This window comes from Oryzias melastigma, linkage group LG15 (assembly GCF_002922805.2).
Source record: "Oryzias melastigma strain HK-1 linkage group LG15, ASM292280v2, whole genome shotgun sequence".
Classification (NCBI taxonomy): Eukaryota; Metazoa; Chordata; class Actinopteri; order Beloniformes; family Adrianichthyidae; genus Oryzias; species Oryzias melastigma.
Window position 1 is genome coordinate 25,635,070 of NC_050526.1, and position 14,645 is coordinate 25,649,714.

At 37.4% G+C, this 14,645-nt stretch overlaps 1 protein-coding gene across 1 annotated transcript; it reads left to right on the forward strand.

Moving 5' to 3' along the window:
• Positions 1-516: 516 nt before the first annotated feature.
• LOC112161930 (fibulin-7) lies at positions 517-13,660 on the forward strand. Its single transcript, XM_024297490.2, has 8 exons — positions 517-1,506; positions 2,317-2,479; positions 5,386-5,562; positions 7,939-8,064; positions 8,574-8,711; positions 9,170-9,307; positions 9,696-9,834; positions 12,875-13,660. The coding sequence occupies exons 1-8, from the start codon at positions 1,429-1,431 to the stop codon at positions 13,245-13,247; spliced, it is 1,332 nt and encodes a 443-aa protein (XP_024153258.1). The 5' UTR covers positions 517-1,428; the 3' UTR covers positions 13,248-13,660.
• The last annotated feature ends 985 nt before the right edge of the window (positions 13,661-14,645 follow it).

Consider the following 14,645-nt stretch of genomic DNA (forward strand, 5'->3'; position numbering starts at 1 on the left):
AAGGAAAGCAGAATAAAGCAAAGCTTGAACATACAATTATACATTTGAATAGGCCTACTAGCACGTGAAATATAAATAATGCAAGAACAAGTCATTAACAAATAACGCTAAACTTTATTTATTTATTTTTTGTTTGTTTTATTTAGCTTAAATATACATGTAGGAACAGAAGTCTATTCCATTTCATAATAGTTTATTTGTACAAAAATAACCTGATTTAGTCAATTATTCTCTACAGAGCTCTGGGCAGTTAAAAACAACAATACTAAACTGTCCATGTGGCCATTAATAAGTATTTTGTGTGCACAGTTTAGTCTTTTTTTAGTCTTTTAGTATTTGTGACCACAAATTAGTATTTTTTGTGTGTAAAATTTTGTACGTTTTGCGCACAATTATTGTTTTGTTGCCACAAAGTAGTATTTTCTGGGCGCAAATTAGCATTTTGTGTGTACATACAAGTATTTTATTTGTACAAATGAATATTTTGTTGCCACAAATTAGAAGTAGGAATTGGTTATACCAAAACTCTAATTTATGCCCACAAAATTAGTCATTTGTGTGTGCCAAACTGTGGCCACAAAATGTTTTAAATGTTTTGCTCCATAATTCTTCAATCAAGAAGGCTAATTCTAATTATTTCTTGTTAAATTTAGCTCTAAATATCTACGAACCATTTCAAATGTATATTTTTCTATTTATCTGTTTTATTCAAACCAAAAGGACGAAGTTTGAGAATATTTGCTTTTTATGAGCAACTATTCTCATGACAATCATTAGCATATGTATTTCTCACACAAGTTAACTACATTTGAACCAATGTAGCAAAGAATTTAACCCTTATCTCACAAAATGATGGGTCTTCATTCACCTAATAATACCACATTGCTAATTATTGTCTTCTATTTTGTCTGTTTTTCTCTAAAACTGTAAATTTTGTTATCTTTGATGACATTTTTGTTTTTATTTTTTCTTGTGTATTTCTGTCATCGGCCAGTAGATGTCAGTCTAAGCCAACAAATGAGATTCCTAAACTTCATTAAGTTGAATTTGAAATTTATTTTTCATTATTGCTTTAGCTCAATGCTTTAAAAAATATGTGCACACTTAAAATAAAATATAACTATAATTAAAACATTTGGATAAGTTAGAAACTGTTTTGTCATGTTAAGCAGTATTTGTGCAGCCTTGCTCCAGAGAGCCTCAGTGGGAGGGATTCCTGCTGCAGGAAATCAAGGTAGCATGTGGAGCACAGAGGTTCAACTTTTTCAGAGTCCTCCAGTCTGGAGCGCATCACCGACTCAAGCACCTGATGTTCATCCTTCACTGTGCCTGGAACCTAAAGCTTCTTTCATGGGGATTTATTGAAGAACCACAACAAAGGCACCTTAGTAACTATCTGAAGGTTTGATAACAAGTGAGTTTTAGGAAATGGCTCTGACTTTCCGGTGCAGGTGTCTCCTCTTTCTGTACTTGACAGCTATCCAAACCGGACAGGCTACCATTCAGGTAGGGGACACTTTTTCATTCAATAGATTTCATTCAATAGATCCTCTACTATATTCTCTCCCAAACGAGAAAAATATGATTCATGTTTTGTCATTTTTGTTTCTTAAGTAAAAAAATAGATTCTTAAAAAATGAAGTGAATGCATAAAAATGCAGCGTGTAGATATGAATCTGCTCGTGTACTGTCAGCAGCCATCATTTCCCTTCTGCCTGGAGCAGATTAAGCCCAGGACAACCTCACTAATGCATCAATGTTAGCTGTTATTGTAAAATGCCTCACAAGTGCCAGATGAGGAATGCAAAGCACGCTGCTCTGAGAAAATGTTCCAATGAGCATGTGATTAATAAAGCCTCATGAAAGGATCAGACGTACGTTCTCTGAGAAACCCTATAGTGTCCTGCTGGACATGTACTCGTACCAAAACAACTGTCCGTGGGAGCCTTGATGTTTCCATTCAGATTATCCATTGAATATGGGCTGAATTAAAGCCATGCAAAATATACAGGTGACCAGTATTTTGGATTTAGGTTGCACCAACATCTGCCTGACAGCTTTTGTCCAGCTGTGATAGTGTGAGTGAAAAGGGAAGAGATGAACAGAGGACTTTTAAGTGAAAGTGAGCCCCATAGTTGTGTTTATGCTTTAGTTTAGTACTGTTAAAATCTTACTAATACAATTGTGTTTCACAGACTTACTTCTTCTCTGCTGGACATTCATCAACTTTCCATTTAAAGTGATGTTACCTGCAGTTCCCCTTTTATTGCTGCCTCTATTACTTCTCTGTTAATAGTGTGCATGCTTTATCAACAGAACTGTGTAGACAAGCATCAGGTGGTTGGGTTGCTTCGCCAAATGGAAAAGCTCTTGAAAATCCAGGAGCTGCGTTTTGCAGAAAGCATCAGGATCATGAAATCAAAGCTGGCCAACGTGCAGAACTCCATCTCCAGGTTACCTCAGGCTGACCAGTCAGCTGGTGAGTCATAAACGCAGCCTATAGGCTCATGTCCGTCACCGTAAAGATGTGTCCCAGTCAGCCAATGTGACCAGCAGCAAAAACAAAGCCTGACACTGATTGCAATGCAATATATAGACATGATGACACGCCGCTTGATGGTTCCCTGTTTGACCTCAGCTGACCTATGTTTCCTCCAAACAGTCTGGCTTCAAAGACATGCATTTTGGGTTGACTGGTCACTCCAAATTGAGCGTAAGAACAATCGTGCGTGGTTGTTTGTGTCCGTGTGGCCCTGCAGTGGACTGGGAATCCATCCAGAGAGCAGCCCAGCTCTGACCGGATTACAGCTGTGATAGGCTCCAACCTCAGTGAGCTGTAAATTTACAATATTACATCCAAAAAGAGTCTTGAAAAGCTAAACAATTGTATGTAATAGGTCCTTAGCTACTATGCTGTCATGTGTCCAAGCTATAAAAAAGTAAAGTCTAACCCCACAATTAGTTCTAAAAGTAGGAACTAAACATTGTGAACTCTCTGGGAGATTTGATGACAGAACAACAGCATGAGGAGGTGCAGATTTATTTAGACTGAAATAGAGAAAAGTTCAACTGTATCTTGGTCGTATCCACACTAGTGGAGTGGAGAGACTCTTGTTTGAAGATCTCTGCACCTTGTGTCAGTATAGCCGTAAAACAAGCTGTGAAATTGCCTTTAAATTTTGTTTCAAGTCACATTAAAATGGTTTTAAAAGGTCTAGAGTCCTGCAAAGAAAGAAAAAGACATCTGTATTAGAACGGATTGTCAGGGTACACTTTTCTCTCTATAGAGCTTTTTTTTTAAATAGAATTTAGCCACATTTACAGAGCATAAATGTTCTGCAAGACAAGTGTCTCCAAAACAAATCAATGAGCATAACAGTTTCACAAAATAATTACAGCAAAGGGCACGTAAATAAATTATAGGGTAACAAGTGGTAAACACAATATTAATAAAATATTACTCATCAACCAGGAACATATAAAGTTCATAATGCTTTGGGAGTAGGAATATTTTAAGGGCATTATAAAAATGATCAAATTTAGTAATAAATGAAAAAAAAAATAGGAGAAATCTGTCTGACTTTGCAATTATGCATATAAAATGTATAAGTAACAAATTAACAGTATTTTCATGTTTTTAAAGAAAAAAAAAAAAATAGGTGATTATATTTGGGAAGTTTATGATTCTATTAATCTTTTTTTATTATTTATAAATGGTTTAAAATGGTGACAGAGCGCAAAAGTAAATCTACAGTTATAGAAAAGTACACATTCAGAAAAGTCATTGCAAACGCTGCAATTGTTATCAATATTTGAACACTATGCACATTTATGTTTGAGTTTCTATTTATTAACTATTTATTAACTTGTTATTATTGCAAAATGTTTCAGGGAATATTCCAGAACCTTATATCAATTAATATTACTTTTCAGAAAATTACACTTCCAGGTATGATTTCTCTTTGGAATTCAATGTATTGCATTGTATCATTGCATTTTTACATTTTTCTTTAAAGTTTTTAGCTGAACTGATAGTTTATAATTTGCATAATAAAATACACCTGAAAACCTCTGGACCATCAAATCAATAGTAAAATTGTTGTGCACAGAGGTGATAGTATGGTGATTTATGACAGTTTTACAGCTACAGGACAATTTCTACTCTTATTTATCAATTGTTCAGAGTCAAATTTGAGACCTGTTGTACAACAGCTAAAGCTTATAAATTAGGAAATCTGCACATATTTAGCAAAAAAACATTGAGATGTTTGTCTGATCTGAAGTGGATGTCTGTTTAAAAAAAGAAATAAAATTGAGTGTCTTTTAGGAACTGTCATATACTGGTAGCTCAAAAAATGTAAACAGTTTTATGAATGATTATAATCACTGTAATAAAAATGTAAAGAAAAAAATTGAGTAATTGAAAACCTTTAAAGTCATCTTTTGATCTATTTTCAAAGCCATCCCACTGGACTTTTAATTATTATTATGCTGCTTTCAGCCAAAAAAACCCCCCCAAAACTGTCATTTTTGAGAACATAGTTTCTGCAGAGCGGCAGGTTAATTAGAAATTCACCTCTGAGTTGTAGGTGGGATTGTTGGTGTGGAGCAACGCCGTCTCCCTTTCCTGTCACCTGTAACTGTAAAGTCTTTGCTTAAATGTTCTCCCACTAGCTTATTGCTCCTCCCGCCCCCAACCTAACATTACCAGTGCAACAAAAATGATGAGCAATATTGGAGCAATCCAGCTGTACAGTTTTGAACCGGATTCCAGCTCAGACGAGGAAAACAAACACGTGCATGGATCTATTTGTCTGCAAGTTGATGCATTGAACTTGTGGTCCACCCAGTGGATTTTCTATATCAAATACCATTTCAAATAATGTTTTTTTTTGTCTGCTCCTGATTCATAATGATCTAAATAAAGAAATACTGAGAAATGCATTGTAATCGTAATTTTCTTTAAATATATCCTCTTTCATAAGATGAATGCCAAAAGAACATGTTAAAAACTCTATCAGAGTGGATCTTTCTGCAAACCAGTCGATGATGCTCATCAAATCATTCTCTTTATCAACTAATAATGAGATAAAAACTAAGATTTCTTAGTGTCAAATTCTTCTGTAAGTCAAAAACCTCCAGCCCCAGTGTTGTGGAGTGTTGTTAAAAATCCTAATTCAGTTTTCTACAGCACAACACAATCATTTTTGATCTCCCGGAGCTGTGCTGGTTGACTGTAAATGAGACATTTGAACCGTCATTTCCCATGAAGGCTTTGGGCTGCCCAGAGACACGTGTATAACCCCAGGCAGAAAATGCCACAGGAAGGCTTATTCGGCATGTGACCAGCCTTCCTCTCATGCTCTCTCTTCCTCTCTCCCACAGCTCCCACCACCTGCCCCTCCCTCGAAGCCCCCGCTCATGGAGCAAAGTTTGGATCAAAGTATTTTGTCGGACATGAGGTCCATTTCAGTTGCCCGCAGGGCTACCATCTGGTGGGTTCTGCTACGCGGGTTTGCCGGGACAACGGCACCTGGTCTGGTGTCGGCGCGGTTTGCAAAGGTGAGCTGCAGTTTATTGAGGAAGTCACAATCATCTTGAATTTATAAATCCTCCAGTTCTTTTAAAACAAACTCTGTTTGGCTGCTGCAAATTAAAACCTCTGAGACTCTTCAGATGTGGACAAATATCCACATCCACAAGGGAGAACTGGGCCTCAGCAGTGGACAGGGAGAGGTTAAAGCAGCACAAGAAAAGAGTCATTCTTCAGAGTCTCAGGTGCTTCGACACACTAAATGAAGCAGTTGTTAAATTGGCATTAAATGTCTCTGGACACAGAAAAAAACACCTGTACTGCATTCCACAGTGAGGTGCTTTCCCACTCCCCATTAACAGTTTTTCTCCAGCTACTGTAAGATAAGCCTCCCTCCCCTCTCCCCTGCTGCTCATGTTTCTTTGGTTCTTTGACAGAAATCCCTGGACGGAGTTAGTTCCAGCCAATATACTCAAACTATGCTCTGATAGCACAGAAGTATGCAGAGTATGCCGCTGATAGCCCCTTCAGCCCTCACCTGTGATACGCTTCTAAAAGAATTCCAAAGTGGCATTTGACCACATGGGTTCATGTATTGGTTCCTGGTTAAAACAACACAGGAAAGCCCAACCGTCCAAAGTATTAAGCTTCTGCATGTTTTCATCCCTGCTAAGGAAACTGAATTTCACGCTCAAAGAGAGGCATTATGGGGGAAAAAACCTTTCAGTTATTCATGTTATGGTTGCTCAAAATGCAGAGTAAAAACTGAAGGAGCTGCCCATAGCAGAAATGTTAATAACCATCACTGAATCAATTTACACAAGTTTGTAAGCATGTACTAGGATTCTGTATTAGGACATGTATTAAGATTCACATTCTAACAAATATAAACTCGAACATTTTAAATGCACCTGTACTGGTTCTATGGGTTTCTGGTTGTTTAGATCCATCCATACATGGGGGGGTAAGGAAGAGCGGCTGTGTCCTAAAGGGAATTTAAGGCACGTCATAAAAAAAGAACGCACAATTGGGTTTTGTCCAAATTCTTTCACAACTCACTATTTAGTGCACTATATAGTGCTGTCCGAATTTGCAATTCTAAAATATGAAGTGCCTAAGAAGTTTCGCATAAGTCTCTACAAAAGCTAGTGTGCATCGATGCACACTAGACTGGTGAATATAGACCACAATGCATTGTGTTAAAACTATTTTGTGAAAAAAATCTTTTTATTTTTTTTTATAAACCATACACATTTTACCATCAGAACACATTAATAGTCTTCATAAAATGCTCATATGTATTAGGTTTTTACTTTATGAAATCTGCAACGTTATATTTTAAACTTTTAAAATCCACAGTATATGGACTTCTGCTGGAAAATAAATAGCTATTACTCAGTTATTATATTTGTCCAAGTCGACATTAACTCCATTACAGACGCCGCCATGTATGAGCCAGATAATGTCAATGAGTAGTGATTGGTCCCAGTCAGTCTGAGTCAATGTTTCTATGGCAACCACTCTCGCCAATCAGGAGGGAGCTTGTTGGGAGTCCCCATCACTGAAAGTGGGCTCAGGAGAATCTGTTAAATGTTTTAAATGTTAGATGTGGAGGCCGGCGGACACCACATGCTTTGTTAGTTGTTAGTTTATGTGTTGAAGAACTTGAACTACACAGAAATAGGATATCAAGAACATAAAAAAAAAAAAAAAAAAGTTATCCAAGCAAGAATGGTTATTCTGACAAATAGAATGACTGAGTAATAGCTGTTCATTTCTGTATAGAAATCTATGAGATTTTGGCTTCTTGATTTAAAACATGAGTTGTTGTCTTGAGCTGAACAGAACAATAGGAGATACAATATGAGTATATTTAGAAATGTGAGCATGGTCAACAAAAAACTCCATTACCAAGGAGATTCGAAACTTCTAAAAACTGCATAGACCTTTTCGTCACCTCCAGGTAACCAAAAAAATAATATGGTTGCTATGGAGATAAACCAACAGTAAAGTTTAAAAGAGAAAAGAAAAAAAAAGTTTTTAAAGGCGGATGAAAAGGGGGTTACGAGGGCAGGGCGGGTAACGACTGCAAGTCATGCAGCACTGTAAATTACTGCTTTTTTATGGGCATTCATATACAATGTCTTTCCTAATTAAAATATATATATATATATATATATATATAATCAAAATATATGTATCCTTATCCCGACATCTCAATCTCTCCATGATGGTTTAAGCTCTGGATGACATTTCTGCTGCAAATGTTTTCACTCTTTACCCAGGTGACATTCACCCTCAAACCTTCCACAAGCAGCTACATGTTTGTGTTTTGTCATGTCTTATAGAGATACATGGACACTTTATGTTCAAACTTTGGTGAAAGTTATGCTTAACTTCTGCAGATGTTCGTGAGTGTGTGAGCAATCCCTGTCAAAACGGGGGTACCTGTGTGGAAGGTGTGAACCAGTACAGATGCACCTGCCCCCAAAACTGGAGTGGCTCTAACTGCCAGCACCAAACCCAGACAGGTCAGTGCTGTTCAGGGTTCCCGTGGGGTCTTTTAAAGTCTTAAAAGCATTGAATTTATCAATTTGGAAATAATACCTTAAAAGTCTTGATTTTTTATATCTGAGCCTTAATAATTGTGCTGCTTGAAACTTCTCAATTTCACATTAAATGTCAGAATTGTCATTTTTCCACCATGAATATTTTGATAAAATGATGTAAATAAACAGTGGGAGAACCAGTTGTTATGCATGAATGCGCACCTCTGGTTTGAAAAAGAACAGTGCTAAAGCATCACGGCATAGACCACAATCAAGATAAAAAGCTACAGTTTTGATAGAGTTTTCATAAAATGAAAATAAATTAATAAAACGGGAAATAGACTGAGAAATGTGTCTTAATTTTTGACATACATGGCCTCAAAAAAAGTCTTAAAATAACTTTAAGAAGCTTGTAGGAACCTATGCTGTTGGGTTGACCTCTGCTTACATTTTGTTCAGTCAAACCTTCTTCTTTCCCCCCCTAACTGCAGCACCGCCCGAGTGGAGCGTCATGAATGACCCCGCTTTCAGCCGGAGACCTCGCTGTGCCCAGGTGAACCAAGCCCAGCACTGCAGCTGCGATGCTGGCTTCCACATGAGTGGCACCTCCGACAACAGCATCTGTCAGGGTGAGTTGTGATTATGCGTCAACTTAATTGATCCCAGTGGGGTAATTCTGCCTCATTGGAAATCAATCAGCTGCAGAGCAGCTCCTTGAGGCCCCATGGTTGCCTGATTGAGGCATCTCTGTGGTTCAAAGAGCAGATGTTAGAGATTTTTTAGATTTTTTTTCTGAATGGGTAAATCTTCTTTTCTCCTTTCCTGATTGATGTGGTTGCGAAATAAGTTGTGTGGAACTGGTCTGTAGAGACCAGAATAATCCTCTTGAAAGGTCACAAGCTGATTAGCATCTATAAGGCATAGTACAAGTGTTTTTAAGTGGGAATTCTTTGCATCCTAGTTATTTAAAGCTTTGCGGAACAAAATGTTGCAGCCAAGATGGCCTCCTGAAAGGAAAGGAAATAACAAGCATTATTCTTTCCTGCAGTCTTTCCTCTGATCACATGAGTCCTCTCATTCTGCACAGATGTAAACGAGTGTGAAGTGTACCGCCTGGACCAAGGAGGGAAACTCTGTGTCCACGAGTGTGTGAATGTCCCCGGCTCCTACCGCTGCTCCTGCCCCAGCGGCTACAAGCTACTTCGAGATGGGAGGAGCTGTGAAGGTGAGTTTCAAGAGGAACTGGGGACAAGCGCTCATTTACAGCGCCTTGGCTGCAGGTCAGGTCAGGCGGGGTGTTCGTTTTCACAGAGGAATGCCTATGCTGATGTAAAGGAAGCAATCCTAACCATTTTCTTTTTTCTGATCCCGGCCCTCGAACTTAGTCTTCACATGTTCGCCCCTTAATCTTACCTGGAACAAATGAGCTCATTTTTCCCAGCAGAAAGAATCGTCAGGACACGAGGTGCTTTAGGGAGACTAAACGAAAAATCCAAATAAACAGCAAATCACCCCCCCTGCCCACACTGTGGTAACCAGGAAGAATGGAGTCAGTGTGGCACGTTTTCTTCTCGCTTCTCATTCCTAAAGGCTTCTGCTGTTTTGTCTTCCAGATGTGGATGAGTGTTTGAGCCAGAAGCACAACTGTAGCCGAGGGACAACTTGTATCAACATAGGAGGCGGCTTTCAGTGCGTGAACCCAGAGTGTCCCCGGTTGTACGGCAACGTCACCTATGTCAAGACATCTTCCTTGTAAGCTGAAACCTCTCGGTGTTACCGTGACCTGATGTCCGTTTAGGTTCAGTTTGTGTTTGCGTGAACAAAAATCAAAGAATTTTTCCATCTTTTATATCTTAAAAGGAAAATGCTTTTCTAATGAGCCATTACATGTTAAATAAGACCAGGCAATGAGGAATTAATGGGCTCCAGGTGGACATTTCAACTTAAAAGCTCGGAAAAACAGGAAAATAAACAGATGGATGTCACGTTCAGGTGTGTCGGTGTTCCACAGCAGTGACACTCGCCTAAACTACTGAAATAGAGGCTTTGTATTTTAAACAATCTGGGATTTTTTGATAGTTTTAAGTCTGAAAACCAAGCCAAATAAATGCAGCCACACTAGTATGACATGTAATTACGGTTATGCTTAGTTTGACTTTTTCCTCTTAAAATTTCAGTTTCTTTTCTCCTAAGAGCCTAAAGTGGCAGTAAAAGACTAAACTCAATATAGTGTCACTGTAAACAGTCTCACGTTTAACTGAAAATTATATAGGTGTTGTGGATTTTTTCAAATGCCACCTTAGAAAGTTAAAATGAATTTAGAATCTCCAACATCTTTATTATTAAAAGACATGCCTAATAATTTAATGTCAAAAAAAGATAGACAAAAAGTTTTTTTTTTTTTTTACTTTATGTTGGTAAAATGATTTACATCAAACATTATAATGTGGAAAATATAATTAATCATGTGTTACATCAACAAGAGAGAAAAAAAGTGGAATAAAAGATGTTTCATGTAACTTGCAAAATCAATGGATATCCCGGACGAGCCCCCATTTTTGTTACGTGTATAAGATCATAGTTCTAAGACTTTAATGGACCTTAACATAATACACCCAATTGATTTACTTTTATGATCTTTTATTATTAAAATAAACAAAAAGGGAGGAGGGGAGGAGGAGCCAAAGAAAGGAGATAAGTGGAACAAAACAGAAGTTATTATGAACTGTATATCTGTCTGTGGGTCATTATCCCCAGAAGAGGTTCAATGAGATTGACACAGGTCATGTGTTGAGGCCTCTCTGCTATAAACCCAGCTCTAAAGACATGTTTGTAAAGAGAGTGAAGGTAGTTCTGGGATGTTTCCCCCAATGGGGAGTCATTTTCATGGTTGTTATAGTGAGGAGCCCACGTCATGATTTAGGGGATCCTGGACAGCTTCAATAAAAACAAGCTGAAATCACAACCTGTCTAGAGACTGCACAGCTTTAAGGTGGCATTCTTTTTTATTTTATTTTTTTCAACATTACACTAAGCATTTATTTACCAAGACTTATTTAATTAACTGAGCTGAAGAATAGACAAAAGTTCTTCTAAATATCAAAACTATATTTCAGAGAAACAGTGAAATACCAGCTGTTAGGAGAATTGAGACAATGGATTTTGACAAATGTGGTCCAAAACTAATATGTGGTTTTAGTCTGAGTTAAAAAAAGTTGATTTATGACTCATAAAAACAAAGCTAGATGGAAAAAGAAGGAAATGAAGATAATAAACCGGACTTTACTTCTGTAAACTAATAGTTTTTAAGATTTAAATTTATACATATAAACTTAACTAACAAAATAAGTTGGCTTCAGTGAAACAAAGAGGAGTTTAGCAAATTGCACTCTAACTATTAGATGATTCTAGAAAAAATAATCAGAGTCTCAAACAGAAAGTAGACCAGCCAAAGATGGTGGTGGGAGAATGATAGTCTGGGGTTGCATATTTTGGTGTCTAGAAAGAACATGTTTGTTTGACTCTTACTAAAGCATTTATGTCATCATATCCTCCTGACTGCCAGCAATGCAAATGTGTTCTCAGTAGAAGACATTTCTGAGCCTTGATCTCTCCCAGCTACAGCATAGAGCTGTATTCACTTTTGGCACGTTTGGCATCTACTGAGGACATTTGGGGATGTTCAGTGGTACCAAATGTGAAGGGGTAGTTTGTACAGTTTTCGTAGATTTTAGCTTGACAACTTTTTTCACTGTAAGGAGGTTAAGATTGATTGATTGATTGATTGAATGGTTTATTTCAAGCATAGATTGAAAAATACAGGACAAAGCATACAATTATTTTAAACTCATTACAGAAGCAATTAAATGCATTGATTAGAAAAATAGAAAACAAAAACAAAAAACACAATTATGTCACATTTGGTTCATTCATTTTTTTGTGATAATTAACTTAAGTCAGCAGAGTTTGATTGATTGCTTGAAAAGGAGTGGGAAGAAGTGAACTTATATAATCCCACCCCTACCTAAGATGAAAATTAAAAAGAAATAAGTAATTTGGAAAATGAAACTGAAAAAAGACAAAAATATATACAAACTGGAACATAAAAACAAGAAAACAACATGGTGAGATTTAACAAATCTAAAACCAAGACTAGAGAATGCACAGTGCTGTAAATTGTCACATCATCCATCCATCCATCTTGTATTCTTGTGATGATCCAGGGCAGAAGCTGGGAAATCCTGATTAATTTAAAATTTAAAGTTGCTTAAATTCTGTTCTTGAACCAAAACTGATTATTATAAATTCAAAAAAATTCAAAAAGTTTGGAGAAAAGGAAGATTGTATCTACTTCCTACCTCATTCCTTTAACACTAAGTTAAAACACCCACCTAAATGAAAATGGTGTTTTTAACCTGTTCTTGTAGCATTTTTCTTATAATGGAGAACATGTAATGGAAAATTTTGATAAAAAATCGCATTTCTGAGTATGTGTAAACAGAGAACTTTCAGTTTCGGTTGATGGTAAGGGGGGTCCTGCCCAAAACTCAGAGGCAAATTTCTAATGAACTATTGCTGCTCTGCAGAAACTATGTCCTAGGAAATGACACAGGATTTCTGTTTTATTTAGGCTACAAAAAGCATCATAGTTAAAAAACTAAAAAACAGGAAATGCTTTGAAAATAAATCAAAAGATGATCGGAGTGTGTCTGAAAGATTTTGGGAGAATTAGAGATATTTTGTACGCCTTCCACAGAAATCCTCTCATATCTGCTGTGTTTGTGTCCTGCAGTCAGTGTGAGAGAAATCCCTGCCCCATGGACAGCCGCTCCTGCCACCTGGCTCCAAAGACCGTGTCCTTCCACTATCTGTCCCTGCCCTCCAACCTGCAGATTCCTGCAACCCTTTTCCGCATGGCGACCGCCGGCGCCCCCGGTCGCCCAGGGCCCGACAGCTTGCGCTTTGGCATAGGGGGCGGTAACCCGCGGGGCATCTTTGTCATGCAGCGGTCAGACAGGCAGACAGGTGAGCTGATTCTGGTGCAGCCGCTGCGCGGGCCTCAGGAGATCAGCGTGGATGTGGACATGTCTGAATACACCGACCGCACCTTCCAGGCCAAGCATGTGGCCAGGATCCACATTCTGGTTTCACCTTACAGTTTCTGACCACCAGACAAGAGAGGAAGAAGACTCGACACTGAAACTCGAAGGAGTCCAGCAGGAAAATGATCAAAACCTAGATTATTAGAGTTTGATTCTGGTTTGTGTATGATGTATCTCGCTAAAGAAGCTGACACATTATTAATGCATCACAACAATACTAGTGCACACAAAGCTCTAACTTATTGGAAGTTTTGTCACTGTCAACATGTGTATTTTTGATCATATTCTGTATATTTGTTTTTTTTTTTTTTTTACATGCTTGGCTCTTTTTTGAGGCAACACTCCTGAGGTGAAAGGAGTCTCTTTTCCAGATTTATTCTCTTTCACTTTACATGTTCTTGATGTTATATGTCATTTTTGTCTTTACATCCCTGAAATAAAGTCAGTTCATCATAGTTAGAGGCTGCTCATCAGTGAAGTTTTATATGTCCTTCGTGGTGGTTTTTCTTCACACTGAAGAGAATGAATATTAATGACGGTAATTCAAACTCATGAATAGTTGATAAATGGCAGCTGGGTGGATCTTTGAGACTGAACTCAGGAGGAAACATCAACAAATGTGACCTTCAAAGCAAAAATTTAGGTCAATTTGCCTAATTTCTTGGACCAGAGGGAAGAAGTGTTGCATTTCGAAATCATATTTTTAGAATTTAGTCAGAAAGAGCTAATTTTTCACAGAGATTCTCATCTTACTTTGGTGCATCATCTTCACATCTCCACACAGTGGATTTCACTGAAACTCTCTCAGCTGCAACACATGTAACAGCTGGAGGTGCCAGCTTCAGACTGAAGAATCCAAACAAGTTTCTTGACATAAACTCTGTTTTCAGTGAGGCCTTCTGTACCTTTCACCTGTTTACAGGTAAAAACAGGTCATTGGAGATCATTGGCGACATAATTATTCAATTGTTTTCTGCAGAGTAACTACAAAGATTCACATGGAAGTCCTTGAAAGACTTCTGTGCTGAAGTAATCGTAGAGCAAACAGGTTAATGCTTAATGACTTAAACACAGTTTGAAGTCTCTATAATATTGGATGAACTCAAATGTGTTTTTAGACAGCTTCTATTCTTGATGTTTTTTTTCTACTTTTGACATTTTTATCACTTAAGTTTCTTGTGTTTGTTGTTAAAGTCAGTAAAATTGGAAGGAATACAGACAATACAGACAAAGATGAAAAAAGAAATGCTGAGGTACCCTCTAAAATAAAATAAAAGCTAATCCTTAAATTGACAACATTAAAAACATTACGCTGCTGTAAATGTCTTTGATGACCATTCAGAATAATAAAATGCACAGTAACCCCATATAATTAAAGTAATAGTTTTTATTATGCTCAATTTGCAGTAAAATAAAGTTTTTAATTACATTATTTTTTGCAAATTAATTGATTTCTTCTTT

Excerpts from the sequence above, each read along its gene's own strand:
- LOC112161930 (XM_024297490.2), top strand. The coding sequence starts at position 1,429 with ATGGCTCTGACTTTCCGGTGCAGGTGTCTCCTCTTTCTGTACTTGACA. Across the intron at positions 2,480-5,385 it reads TCAGGCTGACCAGTCAGCTG|CTCCCACCACCTGCCCCTCC; the intron begins GTGAGTCATAAA and ends TCTCTCCCACAG. Across the intron at positions 8,712-9,169 it reads CGACAACAGCATCTGTCAGG|ATGTAAACGAGTGTGAAGTG; the intron begins GTGAGTTGTGAT and ends CATTCTGCACAG.